Here is a 13,835-nt window from a genome sequence, read left to right on the forward strand (position 1 = left end):
TTTTAAGACAAGAGAAATATATGCTGATGTGAGTCTTCTAGGAGAAAAAGAGAAATAAATAGTACAGGAAGGAGGAGGAGAACTGAATTCTGGGATGGCGTCCCAATTAGGTGAAAGGGAACAGAAACTAGTCTGCAAATGAAAAGATGACATATGGGAGTTTAGATAGTGGCATTCATAGCAACAGGTGGGGCAGCAGATAATTAGAGCAAAGACGGTGTTGCTCATAGGACCTTCTCAGATCACACATGCTCTGTATTGTAAGCCAAATGGCATCCCCTGTTGGCCACTACTTTGGGACACAAATGCTCCATCAATCAAGGAAATTGGGTGTTTGTATCACCAAAAAATTAGTTCATTTCCTAAGAACTCCTTAATCTTTGTACAGAGAGTAAGGTATAGAGTAAACATCACTCCAATCCCACTTAACCCAAACCCAAGGCTTTCAAAATTCAAAAGTGAATAGAAACATTCTAACATCTTGAAAACCTCAGTGGAATTAAATGAGAAAGCACTGTATTTTCTCTAAGAAGATTGAAGAAGCTACAATCTCTTCAGAGGCAGACAGAAAAAGTGGGAAGATAAGGGCAGAGAAACAAAAGAGATCTACCTACAAAATGTAGAAAATCCAAAATGCACTAGAACTAATGCCTTTACTGAAGAAAACTGGGTATGATATATACGTAGAAAGAAAGAAGGGTTATATAACTAGATATAAATGTTTATCCAGAACATACAAATTATCCTTATAAATTGATAATACAAAGACCAAAACTTAATCATACTATGCATGACTAGAAAATAAGTATTAACATTTATCAAAATAATTTTTCTAGAAAAATATAAATCTCAAACATTGACTCCATTAATAGCATAAAATCTAAATGAACTATAATTTTGGAATATACTAAAAGAGTTCATAAAATTCTAAAATTTCCAAAATTCATAATTTGGAATTCATAAAATATTCCAAAATTCAAGTTCTAAAACACACATTACTAATAAAATAAATGTAATTAATTATATTCAGTGTATTAATGAAATATGTTAATAAACAGAGAAACAGGTGTTGGAGTTTATGGGACCTCTGTACTAGCTGCAATTTTCTGTAAATTTAAAACATTTTAAGTTCATTTTTAATAACGTTTTAAAAAATTAATACTTTCTTGATAATCAATAATGAGTTAGAAAATAAAATGAACTATAAAAGTCTAATTATCCAAATAAGTACTCAGGAATAAACATAGCTAAAATTAGTGATCTAAGCAAAACGAGGAAACAAACAAACAACAATAAAAATCCCCAGAACTGTACCGATCCATAAAACTAGAAACTACAAATAAATGTTCTTTTATAAGAAAAGAACTTGACAGAAAGTACTAGTGACATATTTTCATGGTTTTAAAAAAGGTCAAAGTTGTTCAATGTTTTCTTATCTCTCATATAACTGCAGTTGGGAAGTGAGGGCTGCCCAAGATATGTGGAAATTATTCTAATGCACTGATCATGCAAGCACAGAGGTACCAATAATGAGACGATATGCACAGAAATCATTTTAAAGTATTGTTAGTTGTTTATCATTTTCAACTAAAAACAGCTTTGTCCTTGTGATGAAAAACTGCATCTCTATATCAGCAATTCCAGAAAATATACATTATCATAAGAGTGATAAATTATATCATATCTTTATTTAGAGTATATTTCCCCATATATAATATAAATAATCCTTATCTTTAGTTTCAAAGTGGATAAGGAGGTAGATGTCTTCAATTCATATCATTCCCGTTCTCTCACAGACATATTGTCAGATTAGCTGTAGCCAAATCTTGATGTTTAAATAACTGTTATTTATACATTTCCGAAATGTAGGAATAAATCCTTTTCAAAAAGAACTGTTAAGTAGGTCAGTCTAGATCTTGAATTAGCCATACATTTCTTGCAATAAATGCTGATACCTTCCAAAGACACATTGGAAACACTCTTTTAAATCACTTAATTTTAAATCGCTGAATTTTGTTATTTCAAAAAGTTTTCATAAAAAATATCAAATACCAACTTTTCATAAATATCACTGTAAAAGACTTTTGCATGAATTGAACCTACTAGTTATCAACAGCTAACATACTAAAGGGATTTGTAAGATAAACAATAATAAAATTCAAAGACAGGAAACACATTAGAAAAATAAAGGTTTGACAAAGCTACATAGAGAAGGAAAATTCTAAATGGTTAACAGATATTTGGAGAAATTCTGATTAGTAAGTAGAGCCACGCAACTGAAATGATGATGAGTATGTGCTCTCAGCTCAGATTAGACCAACCCACAAAAATTCCACTGTTCATAAGTTAACTGTCATAAAGTCCATAAATTAAGTTATTTAAGGACATTCTTTGCAGCACTGATTATGGCGTCAGGGATCTGACCATAATGTATGTGGCCACCACTAAGAAAGCAAATATGTAAATTGTAGTGGATCTATACTATAGTATATATTAGTGTACACAGAGCAACAGGGCCAGCAATTCTGTTGCTATCTTAGCAACAGAAGTGGTTAAGAGAATAAAATTTATAGCACAACAGCATTTATGTAAATTTTAAAATGTCTAACAGCATTATGCATTTGACAAGGATATACACATAAGCCATTGTGTTTTGTTTGCTCTCAAGTCCATTCCTCATTCTTCCACCTTTAGGCTGCATTTCCACAGTCCCTTGCCAACTACCTTCTGGTTAGGTTTGACTAATGGAAGCTCTGTTTGGACTTGAGGAAGAGACAGAGAAAGAGAATCAAGGTATTATTTTCCTTTTTTTTTCTCTCCTCCCTTCTACCCTATTTCCCTTCTCCCTCTCCCCTTCCCTCTTCTCTCTTTTCCCTCCTATTCCCTCATCTCTCTTTCCTTCTCCTCTCCTGTCTTGTGTGGGCATTTTTTAGCAGTTGTCATATCTTCTCCATGGTTGCAGCTCTTTACCAGACATGTCCTATTTCTGTGGCCGTAATTCCTACAGAGCAACTCCTGATATGGTTCTAGAACCTGTAAGATTTCCCTTATATTTGGATTCTGCTGCATACCATCCCTTTTCCAGTGTCACTCCAGCCCCAAGGGACTGTAGTGATCTCTTGCTGTCATCTTCCTTCGTGGTCTCCTCCTACCACTCTCTGGTGAGCTTCACCATCCTGCTTTTCTTCCCAACTTTTTAGCCACTGGTTTAACTAACTCTTTATGTTTAATTTTTTTACCTGAGATACTAGAGTGGTTTGTTTTCTGATTGGATTCTAACTGATGTAGTATCAGATATTGGGAGTGGTCTCAGGCAACACACCGTAAAATGGGATACTGAAATTGGGAAGTTCATCTGCTTAACCTTAATAAGGTGATAACCTATTTACAGATGGAAACTGAAATAATGGTATTATGTGACAGGCAGAGGCATTATGGGCATAGCATAAACACTCTTCATAAATATTTTCTCACTTTTTTATTTCCTAGCAATAATCCTAATCATAACTTAGGATAAAACCTAATTATTCTCCTGGAATAATAAGTTAAAAGTTCCTTTTTAGTAACACTGTCTCCAGTTCTATCCATATATTATATATTACTGCACAGTTTCAATCATATTTTCCTCAAATTTTCAATAAGAAAAAAATATCTTGGGGAGTTTACTAGTAAGATGGTAATGTGAGTGAATACTTTTGCACAAACACAGTCATAACCAATGCCTAATAGAAATAGGAGAAAACCAGTAAAAAAAGACCAGAAACTTGGAGTAATGCCATCCCCACGTGAGAAATGCCCAGCAAATTTTGCACAGAGCAGATGGAACCAATCCTAAGGGGCCCTACAGGATGGATGCAAAACTCTCCATTCTATGAAAGAGACAGATGCTATAATATAAGTCAACCACCACTGACACCTCTCAGAACAGGGAGCAAATGAACCCTAAGGCAGAGAAGACACTCTAGATTGGTCTGGTAGGGCTTCCTCCCTCTGCAGATGCTACCTTTTTCATGACCCTGGACCCATCATCCTTAGGTCAAGTTCTCTCAGAAGCAGACCTTGAGTGCAGACAAGAGGCAAATAATGTACTCGGAATTGTTCTCAGGAGGAAACAATAAGAACAAGTGAGAAGGGGCTAGATAGGAAAAGAAAAAGCCAAGCAAGGGTACAAACCCAGGGAAAGTTCTAGTTTCCATCCCATCTTTGTACAGACTTGAAACAGAGTAGCTAGGCCACTGTACCCTCACACTAGTGACACCTCGCAAGAGTGAAGGGAAGATAAAAAAAACTGCCAAGTACTTACCTGCACTCCCCAGGAAAGAGAAAGTTTATATGTCCAAGGACAAGCTACTGAGGGTCTCAAGTGGAGTTGTTAGCAGCCAAGGGTGCAGAAATGGGGATGGGAGCAAGGGCTGGGAAAGGGGACCCAGGGGAACAGGGTGGGGTACCAGCAGAGCTCACACCCCTTCCCTCCAGCAGGCAGATCTCAGAGCTGCCGACTCCAAAGTAGGGTCAGTGTGGAATTCTCTTTCTTTCCTCTTATTAATGGAAGAAATTGTTCACACATCACACTAATTTCCAAAAGAAGAACATTTCAACTCTTGCTTGTATATAATATTGAGGAAAACAAAACTCCATCTATAGGAATAAAATGATAAACCTTTGACAATTACTGATTGATATTCACAACAAAACTCAAAATGACACTAAACAAATAAAACGAAAGCGACTGGTGATAAAGGAGGAATAATATAGAATCAGTAAAGAATATGGCCAAATTAAAAATACAATGGGAACATTAAATTTAAGATGAAATCACGAAAACAATTCACTCAGTGGAGCAGAAGACAGATTGGAAAAAACATATAAAGTTTTCAGATATGAAGGATGAAACAATTAGAGAAATGAAAAACATGGAGGACAAAAGAGTTAGATCCAATCAGGATATTGGGATTACCAGGTAAAGAAGGAATAATAAATAATTACATAAAATGTACTTGAGGTGAATTAAGACTCAGTCAGGTACACCATGCAAAAATAAATACAGAAAAACTATTATCAAGGAGAAGAAGAAAAGCAGTCCAAAAAGTACACAACAAAACACAAACAAATCAAAACGGACTTCTTGCAAATAAAAAAAGTTAAAATACTTCAGGCACAAAATGAGAAGTTTCTAAAGCATTTTTGCTTTTTGTAGGAGAACTATCATGACCTCACTAATTTTACTTGGACAAGTTGTCTCATTCACAAAACAAAAGGTCATTCTCAGGTATGAAAAAAGAAAACATAATCCTCAGGTTTCCAAATTGTTAAATATATAAATCAACCAATATAGATGAAAGAAAGAGCAGATGAGTTGTGACACTAAAGGAATTGTACTGAACATTAAAATAATCTAACCATGAGTTAAAATGAGTGTTAAAATATTTACAAAACCATGCAAATGTAAAAAATCTTTAAAGAGATATTGTGAAGGAAAATATCTCCCTTACATTCAAGATTATATCAAAAAATAAGTATCAGAGGTAAGATTATATAAAAGCATGCTTCAGTATCATCTCACACAGATGCGGTTTGGATGAGTAGAGATTAACCAGCCCAATTTCATTCCTAAACCTAAATAAAGTTCAGACATAAGGATTTCCTTTTCTTTTAACCACCATTAAAATAAAATCAAATGAGTACATTTCAAATCACTAAAATAAGAAAAAAGTTAGCCATATGGCAGAATATGTGGGGAAGGAACAAGAACACATACAACTATGGGCTGAAATATTCTTCATATATTACAAATCATTCCCTTATGGCGGATTTAATGACTTGAGGACAGTCTCATGACTCAACATCAAGGTGCACAGCTATTTATAAAATTCTTTACCAACTTTATAAAAATAAATCATATACACATAGAAAATAGAAACAACACCAAGCCATTTAGCTTTCTCATTACAAGAATTATGAGAAATTACTTTTCTTTACATATTTATATATCTGAAATTATCAGAATAAAAATATTTTAAACACTTATTTTTTCTTGTCCAGCATTAAATCAGTTAGAATATGTAATTTATATTATGCATTGATTAATTTGAATAGAATGTATTATGCAAAGACAGAAAACAAGTAACTAAAAATGAAAGATTTTCCTGTGTTTTATAAATCTGAAAGAACAAGTATGTTTCCTATATGACAACAAACAGTAGATGTATATTCCCTGATATGCCTAAAGGAAAAACATGCAGACATCATAGTAACTTGTGTGGCAGATTAAAGATGCCCATGATTTCACAAAGTACTGTCTATGTTCCTGTCCCTTGATTCTAGGTGTGCTCTTCAAATGCTGTGATCAACAGAATACAATCAAAGACTCACTCTGTCTTTTCCCGGTTGCTTCTACATCCTGTCTCTTGCAACACTTGCATTTGCATCCCAGTCACCAAACCACATGAAGAAGCTATGTGTCGGACAGGCACTCTAGCTAAAAGCCTCAAACTGAGTCCTGAGATGACACACCTGCATCAACTGCTAGCCATTTGAACGTCCAGCATCGTGTGTATCCAACCCAGTGAGGCCTTGATTCGGCCCCAGCCCCACTCACATATGACTGCAAATCATGGGAAACTGCAAGCAAGAAGTGCCCAAAGAATAGTGAGAGGTAAGTTTTTTTAAGCCACTAAGTTTTAGGATTTCTTTTTTAATGTAGCAGTAGATAACTGGAACAACATAAGTAGATACAATTGTGTATGTGTGCATGCATGCCTGTGTGTGTGTGTGTGTGTGTGTATGTGTGGTAGTAGGTAGGAAAAAACATTTTACCAAGTAAATTTTGGCAAGACTTATGATAGGGTCCTTTGTTGTAAACAGCTACGAGTTGAAATATAATAGCAACATTGTCCCTTAAAGATTCAGCAAACAAATATACTATTATAATCTCCATTTTCAAAGACAGAAATACATTGCATTAAAATTGAATCTCAGAATCAAAGAGAAGTAATTATATCTAAGGAAAACCCAAAATATATATATTTACTGAGTTTCTACTCCTTTGCGTTTTTTAAATGTTTGTATCTCAGAAACTTGTCAGTTTCTGAAAATCTATAAAAAGAAATAAAGAAATAAAATCTATAAAAAGAAATGTTATGTTTCTGTTTCCATAAGTTATATTGGCAATAAACCATCTTTCTTAGAATGCAAGCTTCTTTAAATACCATTATCAAGATATTTAGCACTTTTGCTCAGAACTGACAAATGAACATGCATTTTGCTTAAGGCATAGTACACAGGTAATTAATATTAAAAATAATAAAGAAAGAAATAAAACTAACCTGGGCCATTTAAATACTGTGTAAGTGAACAGTGTAGTCGAACAATTATAGGTTCTGTTCGAATTACTTCCCAAGCCACAGCAATCTCCTCCTGCACAAATATATTTAAAAGATGAATTAATCATATTTTAGAGTTCAAAATGAAAAAACAAAAACACAAACTTTTAAAATTTATGTTCGCAAAATGCATATAACATGAAGGCCTATAAGTTATCTCAAAACCCACTGTTGTGTGAAAATATTGGCCTTCTATGTATGAGAACTAAAACTGAACACTTAAAATATAACAAAGTATTACAAAAGCCCATACATTTCAGATAACATTAGCAAAAACAATGCAAATATATATGTTTATAAAATCTCTGCTTCTTTGACAATCACAGCAGTTCTTCACAAAGCACCTTAACAGTCAATATGTAACTACCAGTATTATAAGACAACTAAAATTAAATTTCCCCAAAATAAAATAAATGTATTTTAAATGCACCATTCATATTACATAAAATTGATACTTACATCAAGAAAGCTAACATCGATATGCAGATCAATATCTACATCATCAATGGCTCCATATTCCCTGAAAGCAAAAATTAACATTTTTTTTTTCATTTTAATGATGCTTAAAAGATGGTGTGTGGTAGGTTATTTTATTTAAAATTTTAAATCACTAATTCTCATCCTTGATTTTGACAAATAGCTCACATTTAACTGTGGATATGAAATAACGAATAAACTAGTTGGACTGTCATTTTTCTGTTTATACCACATAGATATATTTCTACTGTCTTGTACACGCACATGCATACATAAAATCGAGTTGCTTGGTTCATAGTTTTAAATATTTCGTTTCCTGTGGCAAATTAGTCAATCTTCCCATATGACTGCTTTGTTTTCACTACACTCTGAGGATAAGGAGCTGCTTCTGAAGACAAGAAAGGAGTTTATGACATGAGGAAGGAGTGTGGGGAAGACACACAATAATGCACCCATAATTCTTCCTTCTAGTTAGGCATCAGTGGTTCAGAAGCCAATCTAAGTGTTCTGCCACTTAAATGTCAGTGTTTTGATGGGCAGCTCTAAAAGTCTGATATTTAAAAAAAAAAAAAAAGTAACTGTAGTGTATTCTACAGGAAGGAATTATGAAGACCAACTTTTTTACAGCGCAAGTACTGCCACGAACCAGCATACTTCTTAAGCAAATGAAAGAATATAAAAACAAGTTTTAATATTCTCCATATATACACGTCTGTATTTTTTATATTCTTATAAAACTTTGAAGTTAGAAATGCTATACATAGTGAGAGATAAAAACCATAGAAATAACTGAAATGATAAAAGTTAATGACCAATATTTCCTCAGCACTGATGTGCCAGAAATTGTTCTAAAGATCTTACATACATGAGATAATTTGATACAGTACTAACAAAACACCTAAGGTACTACTGCCATCTCCACTTTATAGATGCATAAATTGAGGCCCAGAGTACTAAAGTAACTTATCCATCATCACTCTATAGCAGAGCTGAGACTTGAATACATGTATTTTAGTTACTATTCAAGAAACTAGTACTTTGTGTTCAAAAACAGGTCAAGCACTAATGGATGATCTCATTAGGTCTTCATCACAGCCTTGTGAGGTGGATAATATTACGACATTCATTTTGCCGATGTGAAAACTAAGATTTAAAGATGTGAAAAAGTTGCCAAATGAAAAGTAAGTTAGTGGGGAAGTCAGGAATTGAATATATGTCCAACTCTAAAACTATGTAAAGTATGGTATCTGGCATATAGTTAAGTACTCACTAAAAATTTATGTCTATTATGTATTCAAGTAATAGAATTATAACACATAATTGTGGCACTTTATAGAGTTCAGAGAAGAAACTTTTAATGACTGAATAACTTTTTGTGATTTAATGAATAAAGGAATCTAGGGGATCTTTTTGCTTTCTAATATAAATGACCAAAAACCAAAGCATATTAGAATATAAAGTAGCCTCTGTGCTTTCTCCATTCTCTCCTTTAAATATACATTGAAACATTTAAAATATTGAGCACATTTTCAACTTTTATGAAATTATACTCTTATTCTTTCATGGTTAATATCTTTTTTTTTTTTTATTTTGAAACGGAGTCTCGCTCTGTCGCCCAGGCTGGAGTGCAGTGGCCGGATCTCAGCTCACTGCAAGCTCTGCCTCCCGGGTTTATGCCATTCTCCTGCCTCAGCCCCCTGAGTAGCTGGGATTACAGGCACCCACCACCATGCCTGGCTAGTTTTTGTATTTTTTTAGTAGAGACGGGGTTTCACTGTGTTAGCCAGGATGGTCTCGATCTCCTGACCTCGTGATCCACCCGTCTCGGCCTCCCAAAGTGCTGGGATTATGTTACATAAAGAAACGGATAAAAATGATTTGCATAGGTATTCCTTTTTAAAAACCATCAAAGCATCATAACATCTGTGCTTTGCAAACTATTTTCAAACTATTCTAAAAATTTGAAGAGGAAGGAATTCTTCCAAACTTGTTTTATGAGGCCAGCACTACCCTGATACCAAAACCATATAAGGAAACAACAACAACAAAACTACAAGCCAATATTCCTGAAGAATACAGATGCAAAAATCCTCAACAAAATACTAGCAAACTGAATTCAATAGCACATTAAAAAAACCATACACCATGAGCAAGTAGGATTCATCCTAGAGAGTGCAAGATGATTCAACATATGCAAATCAATAAACATGATACATCACATTAACGGAATCATGAAGAAAACATTATGATCATTTCAACAGACAAAAGGCATTTGATAAAATTTAACATCACTTCATGATGAAAACTCTCACAAATTAGCTATAGAAGGAACATAACACAATAGAGGCCAAATTTACAAATGTACAGCTGACATCACATTGAATAAGGAAAAACTCAATGCGTTTCCTCTAAAATACGGAACAAGACAAGGATGCCCACCTTTACCACTCTTATTCAACCCAGTACTGGATGTCCTAGCCAGAGCAATCAGGCAAGAGAAAGAAATAAAGGACATCCAATTTAAAAAGAGGACACCACATTGTTCCTGTTTGTGGATGACATGATCATATATATATAAAACTCTAAAGACTCCACCAAAAAAACTGTAAAACTAATAAACAAATTTAGTAAAATTGCAGGATACAAAATCAACACATAAAAAAATCAGTAGTGTTTCTGTAGACCACAAATGAACTATCTGAAAAAAACAAATCTTATTTACAAGAGCTATGAAAAATAAAATATATAGGAATAAATTAAACCAAGGAGGTGAAAGATTTCTACAATAAAAAATATAAAACATTAATGAAATAAATTCAACAAGACACAAAAAATGAAAAGATAATTGCTTGTTTACAGATGGAAGAATATTATTAAAACATCCATACTCTAGCCAAAGCAACCTACAGATTCAATGCAATCCCTGTCAAAATATCAATGACATCCTTTACAGGAAAAAAAAAAAAAAAAAAAAATCCTAACATTCACATGAAAGCACAAAAGACCCCAAATAGCCAAGGCATTGAGCAAAAAGAACAAAGCTGGTGACATCACAATACCTTACAAAGCTATAGTAACCAAAACAGCATGGGTCCAGTGTAAAAATAGACATGTAGACAAATGAAACAGAATAGAGAACACAGAAATACATCCATACACTTAAAACCAACTAATTTTCAACAAAGGCTCCAAGAACACACCTTGAAGAAAGGGCAGTCTCTTCAATAAATGGTGCTGGGAAAACTGTCCATGCACAAGCAAAAAAATGAAACTAGACCCCTATCTTCATATACAAAAATCAACTTAAAGTGGATTAAAGATTTAAATGTACGACCCAAAAATATAAAATTACTGGAAGAAAACATAGGGAAAATGCTTCATGGCATATGTCTGGCCATGGATTTCTTGAGTAAGAATTCAAAAGCACTAATAACAGAAGCAAAAATGGACAAATGGGATTACATCAAACTAAAAAGGAAACAACACAGTGAAGAGACAACCTACAGAATGGGTGAAAATATATCTGCAAGCTATGCATCTCATGAGGGGTTTATATCAATAATATATAAAGAACTCAAACAGTTCAAGAACAAAGACAAACAAACTAATAATCTGATTTTAAAAGGGGCAAAATGCCAGGTGTGGTGGCTCATGCCTGTAATCCCAGCATTTTGGGAGGCCAGGCCGGGCAGGTCTACTGAGGTCAGGAGTTCGAGACCAGCCCAGCCAACATGGCGAAACCCCATCTCTAATAAAAATTCAAAAAAATTAGCCAGGTGTCGTGGCACACACCTGTAGTCCCAGCTACTCAGGAGACTGAGGCATGAGAATCGCTTGAACCCAGTAGGCAGAGGTTGCAGTGAGCCAAGATCTCACTACTGCACTCCAGCCTGGGTGACAGAGTGAGACTCTGTCTCAAAAATAAAAATAAAAGGCAAAAGACCTGAATGCGCATTTCTCAAAAGTCATACAAATGGCCAACAGGTACATGAAAAAATGTGCAACATCATTGATCATCAGAGCAATGCAAATCAAAATCACAGTGAGATATCACTTCGCTACAATTAGAATGGCTGTTAGCAAAAAGATAAAACATGTAACAAATGCTGATGTGGATGTGGAGAAAAGAGAATCCTTTTGCATTGCTGGTGGAAATGTAAATTGGTATAGCCATTATGGAAAACAGTATGAAGGTTCCTCAAAACATTAAAAATAGAACCACCACGTGACCCAGCAGTTCCTCTACTGGGCAATTAACCAAAGGAAATGAAATCAGTCTGTCCAAGAGGCATCTGTGCCCCCATATATACTGCAGCACTATTCACAACAGCCAAGATGCAGAATTAACCTAAGTGTCCATTATTAGATGAATGGATAATGAAATGTGGTACATACACACAATAAAATACTGCTCAGCCATAAAAATGAAGGAAATCCTGTCATTTGCAGCAACATGGATGAACTTGGGGGACACTGTGTTAAGTAAAGTAAGCCAGGAAAAGAAAGACAAACACTACATGATCCAAGTCATTTGCAGAATCTAAAAAAAGCTGATCTCGTAGTACAGAGTAGACTACCAGAGGTTGGGAAGCATAAAGGGATGATGAAGAGGAGAAATTGGTCAACGAGTACAATATCACAGTTCAAGAGGAGAAGTAAGTTATAGCACAGTAGAGTGACTATGGTCACTAGTCTATACACACTAGTATAATATATATTTCAAATTAATCAGAATAAAGGATTCTTGATGTTCTCACCACAAAAAAAGATCAGTGTTTGTGGTGATGGATATGCTAAACACCATCATTTAACCATTACATAATGTACTGAAACATCAAATTGTAAACCACAGATCTGTACAATTATTGTGTGTCAATTAAAATAAAATTTTAAAATTGTGTAAAGCACAGTATCTGGCACTAAATAAAATTTCTATCAACTATTCAAGTAATAAAATATAATCCCTTTTATAGGGTTCAGAGAAGAAATTTGTACTGATTAAATGGTTTTATGTAATTTAATGAGAAAGGGAATGTGGGAGATTTGTTTGCTTTTTGATATCTATGATCAAAATAATGTCAGCATATCCAAATATAAGGTAGTCTGTGTGCTTTCTCTGTCCTCTCCTTAAAAATATATTACAACACTGGTCGGGCACAGTGGCTCATGCCTGTAATCCCAGCACTTTGGGAGGCTGAGGTGGGTGGATCACTTGAGGTCAGGAGTTTGAGACTAGCCTGACCAACATGGTGAAACCCCATCTCCACTAAAAATACAAAATTAGCTGGGTGTGGTGGCAAATGCCTGTAGTCCCAGCTACTTGGGAGGCTGAAGAAGGAGAATTGCTTGAACCCAGGAGGTGGAGGTTGCAGTGAGCCGAGATCGTGCCATTGCACTCCAGCCTGGGCAACAAGAGCAGAACTCCATCTCAAAAATTAAATAAATGAATATATATCTATATACGTGTGTGTGTGTGTATATATATATATATACACACATGAGAGAGAGAGGGCACATTTCCATTTTAAGGAAATTGCACTTTTATTCATGGTAATATTTTATAGGTTACATAAATAAATAAATATTTACATAGGAATTAATTTTTAAAAACCGGCAAAGTATCAATAATGTCTGTACTACATGATAAACATTAATCTTAAAGGATAAGATTATGTGCAAATTTTGATATGAAAGTATACAGAAAGTACGACAAGAATAAGAGCCAAGCAAATGAACATTTTCATCTCTGCCTTTAGTTCAGGGTACAACAAACATTTTCTGTGAAGATGAGACAAGAAATATTTTAGGATTTTCAGGCCACATACAGTCTCTGTTGCATCTTTCTTTTCTTTTCTTTTCTTCTTTTCTTTCTCTCTTTCTCCCTTTCTCCCTTTCTCCCTTCCTCCCTTCCTCCCTTCCTCCCTTCCTCCCTTCCCTTCCTTCCCTTCCTTCCCTTCCTTCCTTCCTTTCTTTTTT

General features: G+C 34.5%; 1 protein-coding gene across 4 annotated transcripts in view; it reads right to left on the minus strand.

Moving 5' to 3' along the window:
• PARP8 (poly(ADP-ribose) polymerase family member 8) overlaps positions 1-13,835 on the minus strand; it is a 191,421-nt gene that overhangs the window by 63,067 nt on the left and 114,519 nt on the right. For all 4 annotated transcript variants that reach the window (XM_017891849.1, XM_017891859.1, XM_017891839.1 and 1 more), the window contains exons 9-10: positions 7,842-7,902; positions 7,326-7,416 (exon numbers count right to left, since the gene is read on the minus strand). In XM_017891849.1, the coding sequence (XP_017747338.1) occupies positions 7,326-7,416; positions 7,842-7,902 (152 nt within the window). The remainder of the gene's footprint in view (positions 1-7,325; positions 7,417-7,841; positions 7,903-13,835) is intronic.

This window comes from Rhinopithecus bieti, unplaced genomic scaffold (assembly GCF_001698545.2).
Source record: "Rhinopithecus bieti isolate Rb0 unplaced genomic scaffold, ASM169854v2 scaffold_1561, whole genome shotgun sequence".
Classification (NCBI taxonomy): Eukaryota; Metazoa; Chordata; class Mammalia; order Primates; family Cercopithecidae; genus Rhinopithecus; species Rhinopithecus bieti.